General features: G+C 39.5%; 1 protein-coding gene across 1 annotated transcript in view; it reads left to right on the forward strand.

Annotated features, from left to right (window-relative positions):
* The window catches only part of COL4A2 (collagen type IV alpha 2 chain), a 249,358-nt gene that overhangs the window by 182,607 nt on the left and 52,702 nt on the right, over nt 1-14,049 (forward strand). Inside the window, exons 23-27 of the mRNA XM_073349678.1 lie at nt 4,932-5,004; nt 5,101-5,207; nt 7,728-7,929; nt 8,778-8,837; nt 9,670-9,732. Coding sequence (XP_073205779.1) covers nt 4,932-5,004; nt 5,101-5,207; nt 7,728-7,929; nt 8,778-8,837; nt 9,670-9,732 — 505 coding nt within the window. The remainder of the gene's footprint in view (nt 1-4,931; nt 5,005-5,100; nt 5,208-7,727; nt 7,930-8,777; nt 8,838-9,669; nt 9,733-14,049) is intronic.

Here is a 14,049-nt window from a genome sequence, read left to right on the forward strand (position 1 = left end):
GTCTTCTTAAAAGCCACAAATCAATATTTTTGCGTTGTTGATAAAATAGCTACCTTACCAACAATTGTTTAAGAACATAACATAAGAACAGCCATACTGGGTCAAACCAAAGGTATCCTGTTTTCTGACTGCGGCCAATGCCAGGTGCCCCAGAGGGAATGAACAGAACAGGGAATCATCAAGCGATCCATTCTTGTCACCCCTTCCCAGCTTCTGGCAAACCGAGGCTGGGGACACCATCCCTGCCCATCCTGGCTAATAGCCATTGATGGACCTATCATCCATGAATGTATCTAGTTCTTTTTTTAACCCTGTTATAGTCTTGGCCTTCACAATATCCTCTGGCAAAGAGTTCCACAAGTTGACTGTGCATTGTGTGAAGAAATACTTCCTTTTGTTTGTTTTAAACCTGCTGCCCATTCATTTCATTTGGTGACCCCTAGTTCTTGTGTTATGAGGAGTAAATAACACCTTATTTACTTTCTTCACATCAGTCATGATTTTATAGACCTCTACTATATCCCCCCTTTCCAAGCTGAAAAGTCCCAATCTTATTAATCTCTCCTCATATGGAAGCTGTCCGTAACCCTAATAATTTTTTTTGCCCTTTTCTGAATCTTTTCCAATTCCAATTTATCGTCTTTGAGATGTGGCGACCACATCTGCATACAGTATTCAAGATGTGGGCGTGCCATGGATTTATAGAGACAATAAATATTGCAATTTATAGAGACAATATTTATAGAGGTAATGTCATATTATCTATCCCTTTCTTAATAATTCCCAACATTCTGTTAGCTTTTTTCCTGCCACAGGACACTGAGTGGATGTTTTCAAAGAACTATCCACAATGACTCCAAGATCTCTTTTTTCACTCAAAGGGAATATATTGTAACTGTTTTACAAGTGATTCTCACCAAACTAGCTTTGTTGTTCTTCACTCTGGAAGTTCTGATACCATGAAAGCTCATGCTCAAATAAATTGGTTAGTCTCTAAGGTGCCACAAGTACTCCTTTTCTTTTTGCGAATACAGACTAACACAGCTGTTACTCTGAAATATACCTAACAAGCCTGATCCTGCTCCCACTAAAATTCACACCACTGTTACACATCTGTTTTAATAACCACTTCTGGATTACAGTGTTGTACATAAAAGCAGAATTGGGCTTTGTGAACTGGATCCTCAATGAGACTGAGACTCTTGTTTTAGCAATGGAATTTTTGTAGAGCTGGTTAAAAATGTAGTTTATTTTAACAAAAAAATTCAAAGAAAATGATGATTTTTCATTTATATGAAATTTTTAATGGAATTTGTCAGGCTTTTGATGGAAAACTAAAACCCAACCAAAACTTTTTTTTTTGTTTTACAGCAACTGAAACCCAAAATTTGGCTTGGTTATTGGTTGTCCTAAACAAAACATAACAAAACTGATCTTTTGAGTCTTCTTCAAAAATTTTCTTTACAAGAAAATTTCCACCCCTCAAAACATATTTTTGACTAAAATATTTTCAACCAGTTGTAGGAGTTTGCCCAAACTTTTACAAGTAATATTTCTCTTTTATAACTGAAGATCTTCAATAACTTTGATCCAGACTTTACTGTCAGTTGCAACAAAGTCAGGAGTAACTCTGTAATTCATTGGATATATTCAGTCAATTATATTGAATGACACTGAATTCATTAGAATTAGTCCTGATTAACATAAATATAAGTGAAAAGAAAAGGAGTACTAGTGGCACCTTAGAGACTAACCAATTTATTTGAGCATAAGCTTTCGTGAGCTACAGCTCACTTCATCGGATAAGTTCCACTGAATGCATCTGATGAAGTGAGCTGTAGCTCACGAAAGCTTATACTCAAATAAATTGGTTAGTCTCTAAGGTGCCACAAGTACTCCTTTTCTTTTTGCGAATACAGACTAACACGGCTGTTACTCTGAAACCTATAAATATAAGTGAAAACTGAATTTGACCGAAAGTGACTGAAGATGTTGAGCATGAAAGGAACAGAAAAATTAGCTGTAAAACTTTGGGCAAGCACCCAATGCTAAAATACATTATATACCATCTTTCAAAGCAAAACATAGAAAAGCTAAAATCACTTAACTAATACAGGTTTCAGAGTAGCAGCCGTGTTAGTCTGTATTCGCAAAAAGAAAAGGAGTACTTGTGGCGTCTTAGAGACTAACCAATTTATTTGAGCATAAGCTTTTGTGAGCTACAGCTCACTTCATCGGATGCATTCCGATGTCTCTAAGATGCCACAAGTACTCCTTTTCTTTTCACTAATATAATGCAGTTACTCGAGACTTACAACTATTTAACTGAGGTCAGAATTTGGCCTCACATTAGATTCAAGGGCTTCCTTTGCCTTTAAAAAAGAACATCTGAAATACACATCTCTACATTGATATCTAAGGGCTTGCCTGTACAAATGCTTAGTTCATGGCAAGCTAGGGTCTAAATCTACCCTGCACTAACTTTCCACAAATTAAGTATCATGTGGACCCTGCTCTAAAGTTCTGTAGTGCACTCTGATCTATTCCCAGTTGAAAGTGGGGTAGATCTAAGTGCATTATGGAACTTCTAGGATAGCGTGGGGTAGATTTAGACCAAAGCTTGCCATACATTTAAATGCAGCTTGTAAATATGAGTTGAGAAATCAGCTTCTGTTTATCGTAGATTTGGTCTATACAAGACTTTATGGAAGTGTGAATCTCTATGTTGCACATATTCGGCAGCAGAGAAATAATTTCCATGTCTATTTTGGAGCCAAGAACTAGTAATTGATTTTGGAACATGAGTCTTCTAAGAAAATTAAAATGGAACTGGACAATTTACTTTATATTCTGTGTACCCTGGCACAAAGTAAAAGGAAGGTAGGGAAATCCATCAGACATGGCTCTTGGACTATTCAGCAATAATATGTTTCTCACAACAAAAAACAGTGATATGAACATCTACTGGTGCAGAAAATGTTTGAATCTATAGCCTTCAGGCCCCAACACCTGCCTTATTTTTGGCCTTTAAACTAAGTCCCCGTGGCTTAAATCACCATAGTCACCATGCTGGCCGTACTTCCTTGGGATGGGCTTTGGTTCCAGATCACTGACTTGCAGCTTCAGGTGGATATCAGGGTTGTGTTGACTCCTGACCTGATCTTCGAAGGCCTATAGTTTAGGGTAAAATGGAATCTATCTGCTAAGCATGCTTATAGAAATAAGAATGGAAGTTGTTGAAGCTGTAACAGCAAGTATTTAATAATATATTTATTAAAAATAGACTTGGTTACAGGACTTAAGGAATTTCAGTGTTAAGGGCTTAGAGTGAGGCCTAGTAGAAGTTGGCAGTGGGTATAAGATAGCACAGTATCATGTGCTTGGCTGAAAGCTATGGAATGATACAAGCTTGACCTAAGGTTATATAATTTAGCAGTACATATCTTGTGATAGTTTACCAATGCATTTGTTGATAAACGGGTAAACCACAAACAAACAAATGGTAGCATCTTAGGGACTTTTTGTAATAACAGCTAACCACTTTGATGTATCAAAACTATTGGGAAAGGGATTGATGCAAATGGTTGGGTTAACTGTCGGAAATGTAGTTATAGTCAGCCGGAACACTGCAGATGACCATTCAGAACTCTAAAATTGGTCTGCCAGAATACTAAATGTGAATAGGGGGCTGAGAGCTGACTTGATCAGGTATGGTCCTGGAGGTATATGGGTGGAATGGGAAAAGATGTATAACAGGTTGTCAGATAAATCCTAACTAGGCCACCAGGATGACGACATGGGGCAACTGAGTAGGAAGCCTGGCCCAAATCCTTCCTCTTGGGGTGATCTTCACTTACTTTTACTTTTATCTTTGTTTCTAATGGTTTTCATAAGGTAGTAAGTGTGAACAATGCAGGAAACCACTTTCTTGTACTCATTCTTCTACTTATGTATAATTTTTCCTATTATTTCAATTATATTTGTATTAATGAAAGCTGATAAAGTTTCTGGGTGTGCTTTACCAATTTCATCTTCTTAATTAACTCAAAGTAGCTGCCTGAATAAAGAACCTGTTATTTGTGACACATGCACTTTGCACACTAGATTAATCCTAGGCTACAGTGGTTTTGTAATCAGGACAAAGGACCAGGAATCAGGAGATCTGAGTTTTATTCTTACTTCTGACACAGATTTTCTGTGTGACTTAAGGCAAGTCATTTAACGTCCCTATACTTCAGTCTCCTCACCTATTAAATGTGGAAAATAATACTTCTCTACATCACACAGGTGTTGTGAGGCCTCCGCATAGTATGATGCTGAGCAAAACCCACAAATAAATAAATAAAAATTCTCAGTTTTGTTTTCCTACTCTGGGAATTGGTTGCAGAATTTATCTTACTTCCCACTATAACTATAAGTAATTTGGTGTATTCCCTCAGTAGACTTTGCCCCTCCATGGGAGTCCCTGGCAATTGTAAAACTGCCGTTACCCCTCAGAATCCTGCATACAGTGTAGATAGTGGTATTTCTACCTATCCTCCTTCTTGATCAAGCCTCCCTGGGGTTATGGGGCCAGGCACATGTACATTGCACCTGCCTGCGTCAGCAGGAACAAATCTGGACCACTATTATTTTATATTCTCCCAGAGGAGTCCATGGCATCTTACAGATATGTAAGAGGACAAGTTCCTTGTTCCAAGGAGTTTACTATCTAAAGTAGAGAGTCAACACACTGATTAAACATCAGGCACAAGAATGGGAACACCATAGAGAAAATGATTAATAGAAAGAGATGTGAAATAAGTGCGTTTTGAGGAGCTTTTTGAAGAACAGAGGGTCACTTGGTGCACAGGTTTACTTTTAACTATTGCTTTTCCATTTGTTTCCTAAATAAAGTTCTGATTAACTTTATTTAAAATGGATATCAACAGGGATTTCCCGGTGCAGTCGGATTTCCTGGGCCAAAAGGGGAGAAAGGAGATTCTAGATATGTTACAACAAAAGGTAAAGCAAGCAATCTACTTCCCTTGCAATTTGCAAATTACATATAAGCGTTTTGTCCAATGCAGGAGTAATTTCACATTGAGAGCACTTCTTTAGGTACCAAAGGAGACCCAGGAGGTCCTGGACTATCTGGCATTAAAGGTGAAGATGGGTTTCCAGGAAAAAATGGTATAGATGGCTTACCAGGGCTTCCTGGCCTTCCAGTAAGTAACAACTATATCCAATATTTGCTTACCATATTTAATTACAGACTTCTTTAGTTCAGCATCTCATAACCGAGCTGTCCTTCATGCGTCCATCATAAATTATTATCCGATCTTCACTGGTTGGTGATGCATTCACATATCAGATTTACATATTATATTAATTATTTTCCATTCTTTTCCCATTTTATTTAAGCAAATTAATACCAGTTTATTTCCCAGACAGGTCAGTTTGTTCCATCAATGATTTATTATTGGTTTTCCTCCTTTTACACTTACATAAAGTTATTTCACACTGAATATCTCTTGAGAGCTACATGGTTATAAAATGAAGTTATGGAGAGACAAAAATTAATCGCAGATCAGCTGCCTGACAGTGCATATTATGCTTGCACTAGGGTGATGCATCCTGAAAACATAAAGTCATCACATATTGACACAGCACTGGGCTCTGACATCATAACTAGAAATGGGCCAGACCCAGAACATCAAATCTGAATGTCTATGATTGTTGTCATCAGTCAAATCTAAATCTGAAAAGGACCTATTTTCTGGTTCATTGTGACACCAATCTTGAAAGAACAGTTATTCTCATGATATTTTGGCTCAAGATGGCAGAAATGTCATTAGAACAGCGGATTAAGAAATATCTGTCATTTTGTAACAAAATCATATGAAAGCTCCCAAGATTTCAGAACTGTTATACCAGCCTAAATCTAATTTGGGTTCAAACACCAGGCCTGACCCATTTCTAATTGTAATGATTCCACTCCACAGTTAATTACTCTTTCTCTACAACTCCATTTGACACTTTCTACGCTCTCCTGCCTTTTCTGCTCTAGTTCTGCCTTCTTTAAGAAAGGGGTCATGCTGTTTCTCCTCTCTCCTATTTCTCCTTACTTGATTGCTTGGGGAGATGTGAAATGATGTTGGTCACACTCTGATCGACTCACACAGTGCTACCTGGCCTGCCATGCATTTCTTGGCAGAGTAAGCAGCTCTCAGATCGAACCTACAGACTCCCCAAAAGTCACATTCAGCTTTACAGCCACAGGTGGTGTATGACTGGTTCACATAGCCCAAACAATGTGCATTCACCAGCCTTAGCCCTCTCTAGTGGAATGTTCTGTCAATGGATGTTTGTTTCGTTGGTACCATCCCTGTTTATACAACTTGGGACGGGTTCGGTCACAGAGACCCCCCTTGGGACTGTCACCTGATGTGTTGGAATTACCTCTGAGCCCATTTCCCTGCCAGCTTGGGACTTCCAGAACCCTGCCTTGTTGAGCCAGACATGCTAGCCTGTTGCAACACAGACCCGGGGTCTGGGCCATGCCCCCAAAGCTGCAAACTTAACTGAAAACAGTTCAGCAGGTTACCTGTCTTCCGCACCCAGCTCCCAGTGGGATCCAAACCCCAAATAAATCCATTTTACTCTGTATAAAGCTTATACAGGGTAAATTCATAAATTGTTCACCCTCTATATCATTGATAGAGAGATATGCACAGCAATTTGCTCCCCCAGGTATTAATCACTTACTCTGGGTTCATTAGTAAACAAAAGTGATTTTATTAAGTATAAAAAGTAGGATTTAAGTGGTTTCAAGTAATAACAGAGAGAACAAAGTAAGTCACCAAGCAAAATAAAGCAAAAACACGCAAGTCAAAGCATAATACATTAAGAAACTGAATACAGGTAATATCTCACCCTCAGAGATGTTCCAATAAGCTTATTTCACAGACTAGACTCTTTCCTAGTCTGGGCCAGTCCTTTCCCCATGTTACAGTCCTTGTTGGATCCAGAAGACATTTCAGGTGGTAAGATGGGGTTTTCTCATGACTGGCCTCCTCCTTTGTCCTGCTTCACCCCCTTTTATAACTTTGGCACAAGATGGGAATCTTTTGTCTCTCTTGGTCCCCACCCTACCTTCTGAATGGAAAAGTACCAGATTTAAGATGGATTTCATTATCAGGTGACATGATCACATGTCACTGTAAAACCCCTAGTCTCCATTCCCCATGGGCTGGCCCACACGTACACAGGAAGACTTTCAAGTAACTAAGGCCATTTACAACTGATTATTTCTGGAGCACCCTTAATAGCCTCCACTTAATATATTTACATCAGTGATACAAGTTTATATCATATTCTCCTAACTCCAGATATAGAAATAATACATGCAGATAAATAGGATGAACACACCTAATAGATTACAAGCTTTTTAATGACACCATACAAGGGGTATTTAGCATAAAGCATATTCCAGTTATGTCATATTCATAAGAATACTTCCATAAAGTATATGGAGTGCAATGTCACACATCTAAGTTAACATGTTACCCCTTATTACGTTTAAGATTTTTTTGCTGATGTCACCCTTGTAAATGGCCATGATACATGGAAACTGACCATCTACCAATTACTAATAATAAGAAAAATTGTTTAATTGTTTGGGTGAGGTTTATTCTTATGCAAAGTCAAAGTGCCCATCTCTGTATATTTAATCTGTTTTCCCATAGGGTGATGGTGTAAGAGGTTCACCAGGTGACCCTGGTTATCCAGGAACACAAGGTGAAAAAGGCTTTCTGGGAGAGACTGGTCTGCCAGGTGCAGGCTTACCTGGCCCAAAAGGATACCATGGCCCTCCAGGTGACTCTGGAACATATGGAAATCCAGGGCTTCAAGGTCCCCCAGGTCCTCGAGGTACACCTGCCCAATTAGGTATGTGTGATCACATGTCTCTTATGTTAAAGTCATTAGGGATCAGTACTGGGTCATATGCAAAACATCATGTAAATCTACTCACTGACAAGGCAGTATAGTGAGTCCGTATGAATAAGAAGGAGTTTGTTATATTATCTGGTCAGAAATCGAACAGAAATACTTCAGTAGTTTCCTTTCAGATATTTAAATAAAGTTTACAAATTTGGCACTATTAGCTAGTAAAACCTTAACTTTTTTGAGCGAGGGGAAAGAACATATTACTTATACATACCTTGCGTTTTGGCTGTCTTTCCTTGGGTCGGTCCCAATCAAACCTACTCCATTAATTGACCAGAGATAAGAGAGAAGCGTGAACACCCTCCCCCATCCCCCGCCCCGCTCCTCATCAGGGCATAAATATTGATCCTTTAAAGCTCTCTGACTGGGATCTTGGTACCCAACCAGAGGTCCCTCAATTATTTGGTGCCGTTGCTAGACTGCAGGGCTGGTCTCAGTATACTAGCCTTTTCATGTGTAAGGGGAAGGGAGAGGAAGATCTGTCATTTCTTATTTCTCACTGTATATCAAAAACAAATATTTTACTTCATTACATGAACTCTCCTTTGTTAGAATTAGATGCGGCTCATCATTTTTCCAAGTATTTTAAAACTAGTGGCTGTCTTTTCATTCTTTAATTTATGAGAATTATCCAGTGCACAATAATTTAGACACAGTGCATCAGCTGATGCTGTAATAGGCATCTGCAGTTAGAACTGAGAAGTTTGGGTTTTGTAATTTTTCACATTTTGTTTAAAATGCTAAGAGTCTATCTTGCTTGTTTCTCTTTTCTCATACTTCCCGGGTAGATTGTAACCAAGTTACTGAAGATCTTTCTAGGGGAGATGGCACCAAGACAGTTTGGTCAGGTACAGTACAGAAATAAGATGGCTTGGAAACATTTTAATCTTTCGATCTCTGGGGCACATACAGCATGACAACGTGCTTACTGATTCCTGGTGACTAATTTTGATGTTGCCATTTCTTGGAGATAACTCCATCTGTAAAACTGCTTACAATTCAGGTCACGAATGACACTTGTGCTATACAACTAACCAGTAATTTGATTGTAGCATGTGTTTTTAAATTAATGGTGTTCATCCCTGCAGACCAAAAATTAGTTGGTTCATTATTCCCTTGAGTTTATTGTGATTAAAAAAAAACAATTATCATGTGGTTTGTAATAACTATCTGAAATTACAAAAAACAACTGAAATTAGATTCCAAAGAGATTTTAAGCAAACTTTCACAAGTACAATGTAGCAAACCATTTGTGAGAAGTACTCTATGTTTAGGTAAAAAGTATCAGTGCAATTTGGTATTTAAAGGAACAAGTATTCTAGTTTTCACCTGCAACTGAATTCATTTGTTTGATTTTTAAATTGCTTCCAGAAAAAAGTGAGTTGCCATTTTGAAAATTTGGCCATACAAGTGTTATAATAACATCTGATCTCTTCACTGCTATTAGCACAGCAAAGGTTCCAGTGAAATAAAATGAACAACTTTTCTTAATTCATTGTCAACATGAGTTATGCTGCATATTGCTATATAAAATGATTAAATAAAACTTTTGATTTTTATCGTTTTACTAAGGGAAATAATTGCTAGCTTTAATCATAGTAAAGTTATTGTAAGTCACAAAAACAATGAGATACACAGCAGATGAGTAAGTGGAACTCCACTGATCATGTTTATTTGTAGGGACAGAATGCGTGAGAGCACCAAAAGGAGCCCCAGGAAAGCCAGGATTGCCAGGAGCTATGGGTAATGTTGTGCCTTTACTTTTGAAACATTTATTTACCTTACATACTACATTTGGAATTAGCTTTTGCTAAACCTGACTCTAGTTGTGTCCTTAGACTAAATATATTTTAAAATGAGAATAAAGGAGACTTTAAAGTTAAAATTTGGGCGAGGGGTGAGACTGATAAAGGAAAATAGATACAATGTGTATGATACATAATGGCTGCACCACATGCATTAATCCTCTTCTCACTCATGAATTTCAATTCCGTAACAAAATCAGCCACCAACAATGGTTTTCTCTATGAACAGTCATTACATTTAGTCACAAATCCACACTGTTTGTGACTATCATTTGACAACCAGGTATAAGGAGTCAGTGGGGCTTTAAGCAGTTGTCTTTTAAGAAAGTGGCAAAAATCAAAATAAACACGCCAGATGATATATGCCTTCTATAGTAGAATAGATATTAGAGATGGAACAGTCCTCTATTCAATCACCCAGTTCATTCTTCTCTCCATGCAGCCTCCTCATCAATGCCATGTTTCTTTCAACTACCATATGCCTTTAAAAAATCAGTGGAGTTTCACAGTTTAATAAAACCACTAAAGGTTGGATTTTGCCCTGGTTCTGTGCAGTGCATAGGAGAGTACTGAGGCGCTATCATCCCCACCCCACCCGTACACCCTCACTCCCTGAGGAGCTGTGCAGGAACCTCATGGATTGAAGTTTCTGCGGCAGTGGGGAGAGCAGTGGCTGCTCCCTACTTGGTACTCTCCACACCAAGAGCCAGGGGGCAAACAGAGGCGGGGTGGGGTTAAAGTCTGGCTGGGCACATTACAGGGAATATGCTAATCCCTAGAAGAGTGTAATAAATTACTAGCCCTGGAAGCAAGTGGATGTAGTGGAGGAATTGTCATAATGCCTTCTGAGTGCTCCTCCTGGGGTCCTATAATTATACACAGCCTCTTAAACAGGGCTGGGCCTAAAGTCTCAGTGGAACTCTAAATAAGTAGGCCCAGATCATCTGATGCAGTGGGTTTGCATTGCTCAGCGCTCCCAGCAATATTTGTTTCCAAGATTGGTCTATCCAATCCTAGGAGGATCGCCTCAGTGCTTTTTGGTGGGGGCAGCAGAAGGCACGGTCTGGGGCTTTCCAAACCCTGCTGATCCACAGCCGCTGTATTTAACCCCCTGGAACACTGGTAACTGACATAACTTAAAGCAGCCTTTAGTGTTTGGGGAGCTTGAAGTCCCTCTTTACAGCCTTCCCGAACTGTGCCTTGCATTTTTGGGCCATAGCTCTGGCCAAAGATCTGGGCTACCGTGTTTAAGGTCAAATTTTCCTTTTAAACTAAATATGAAGTGTGTTGTTGTTGTTGTTGTTATGGTTTAAGTAATGACTCATTCATATTTCTTAATGGGATTTGCTATTTTTTATCTCTTGTTACTGCAGCATGTTGAATAATTCAGATTTACATTTCTTTATTTGACTATGTATTTTGGCACTGTAATCAGTGCTTCTGAAGGTGGTTTTTAATGTTGTGCAAAATGATTTTCTCTGAAAGTTTTGGTATATCTGTTACTCATTAGGATGGTTCAGTTCCTATGTAATTTTATGTGAATTTTTCATCTTTCCAATGATTTTGAATGAAGTCAGATTTACTTCTTAATCACAATCCTTCTAAACACTGATGCTTCCATGCCATCAGATTCATGTGTGTGTTATTTTAGGCATTGGTCTGTTTTTGTTGTAAACAAAGCTCCTCATCTGTGTGTCCATCTCTTGGATAAACATCTTCATCAGTTCAATAACTCATCTCAATAACTATAAGACCTTGCTGCCATCCCCTGAATATGCATCTTGGCATCTTTCAATAACTGTAAGAGCTTGCTACCATCCCCTCAGGCTCCAGAGGCAGGGGGGAAGAGAACCCTGCTGATCTGTGGCAATGAATGCTGTCTCCATGGCATTGTTTCCCTCAACCCCAAGGAATATGAATATTGAACACTAGGAGGAGTAAATGTCCTGCTTTATTTTATACTTTTCCACAACCCATTGTTGCCATAACTCTGTCCTTGTACCCCCTTAGTATTATACAAAGTCACATTCGTTTATGCTCTCACCAAATTACCCATGTCTAATTTATGCTATGTCACCTTTCATTATTGTCTTTTGGTTATAAGGTTTCCTGCCTTTTTTTAGCTAGGCTGTAACTGTGCCATGTACAATTAATGAACTGGTTCGGTAATCTATACACCAATGACACAGCATAGCCAGAAAAAAGGGATCTTTGTCGTCTCACATCCTTAAGTCCTCTATTCCTGTGAAATTCCTAACACTGTATTAAACAACCTGCCCTAAATTCTGTCCTGCGACTCAAACAGCCTGTCCTAAGTTCTGTCCTGAGGGCCCATGTAACTTTTCTTTAAAAAGGATACTCAAACTGCCTTTCCTGCTTTCGCTTGCAACCATACATTGAAATAGATTTGGCAAAGCTTGGATTAAACTAAACTGGGTTGTGAAATGAAACATATTTTCCTTACTATTGTTTGGTGCTAATGTTAAAACTAGCTACCCTAATATAATCAGGTTTCAGAGTAACAGCCGTGTTAGTCTGTATTCGCAAAAAGAAAAGGAGTACTTGTGGCACCTTAGAGACTAACCAATTTATTTGAGCATAAGCTTTCGTGAGCTACAGCTCACTTCATCGGATGCATACCGTGGAAACTGCAGCAGACTTTATATATACACAGAGAATATGAAACAATACCTACTCCCACCCCACTGTCCTGCTGGTAATAGCTTATCTAAAGTGATCATCAGGTGGGCCATTTCCAGCACAAATCCAGGTTTTCTCACCCTCCACCCCCCCACACAAATTCACTCTCCTGCTGGTGATAGCCCATCCAAAGTGACAACTCTTTACACAATGTGCATGACAATCAAGTTGGGCTATTTCCTGCACAAATCCAGGTTTTCTCACATCCCCCCCACCCCCATACACACACAAACTCACTCTCCTGCTGGTAATAGCTCATCCAAACTGACCACTCTCCAAGTTTAAATCCAAGTTAAACCAGAACATCTGGGGGGGGGGGTAGGAAAAAACAAGAGGACACAGGCTACCTTGCATAATGACTTAGCCACTCCCAGTCTCTATTTAAGCCTAAATTAATAGTATCCAATTTGCAAATGAATTCCAATTCAGCAGTTTCTCGCTGGAGTCTGGATTTGAAGTTTTTTTGTTTTAAGATAGCGACCTTCATGTCTGTGATTGCGTGACCAGAGAGATTGAAGTGTTCTCCGACTGGTTTATGAATGTTATAATTCTTGACATCTGATTTGTGTCCATTTATTCTTTTACATAGAGACTGTCCAGTTTGACCAATGTACATGGCAGAGGGGCATTGCTGGCACATGATGGCATATATCACATTGGTGGATGTGCAGGTGAACGAGCCTCTGATAGTGTGGCTGATGTTATTAGGCCCTGTGATGGTGTCCCCTGAATAGATATGTGGACACAGTTGGCAACGGGCTTTGTTGCAAGGATAAGTTCCTGGGTTAGTGGTTCTGTTGTGTGGTATGTGGTTGTTGGTGAGTATTTGCTTCAGGTTGCGGGGCTGTCTGTAGGCAAGGACTGGCCTGTCTCCCAAGATTTGTGAGAGTGCTGGGTCATCCTTTAGGATAGGTTGTAGATCCTTAATAATGCGTTGGAGGGGTTTTAGTTGGGGGCTGAAGGTGACGGCTAGTGGCGTTCTGTTATTTTCTTTGTTAGGCCTGTCCTGTAGTAGGTAACTTCTGGGAACTCTTCTGGCTCTATCAATCTGTTTCTTTACTTCTGCAGGTGGGTATTGTAGTTGTAAGAAAGCTTGACAGAGATCTTGTTGGTGTTTGTCTCTGTCTGAGGGGTTGGAGCAAATGCGGTTGTATCGCAGAGCTTGGCTGTAGACGATGGATCATGTGGTGTGGTCAGGGTGAAAGCTGGAGGCATGCAGGTAGGAATAGCGGTCAGTAGGTTTCCGGTATAGGGTGGTGTTTATGTGACCATTGTTTATTAGCACTGTAGTGTCCAGGAAGTGGATCTCTTGTGTGGACTGGACCAGGCTGAGGTTGGTGGTGGGATGGAAATTGTTGAAATCATGGTGGAATTCCTCAAGGGCTTCTTTTCCATGGGTCCAGATGATGAAGATGTCATCAATATAGCGCAAGTAGAGTAGGGGCTTTAGGGGACGAGAGCTGAGGAAGCGTTGTTCTAAATCAGCCATAAAAATGTTGGCATACTGTGGGGCCATGCGGGTACCCATAGCAGTGCCGCTGATCTGAAGGTATAC

Source organism: Lepidochelys kempii, chromosome 1, assembly GCF_965140265.1.
Source record: "Lepidochelys kempii isolate rLepKem1 chromosome 1, rLepKem1.hap2, whole genome shotgun sequence".
Taxonomy (NCBI): domain Eukaryota; kingdom Metazoa; phylum Chordata; order Testudines; family Cheloniidae; genus Lepidochelys; species Lepidochelys kempii.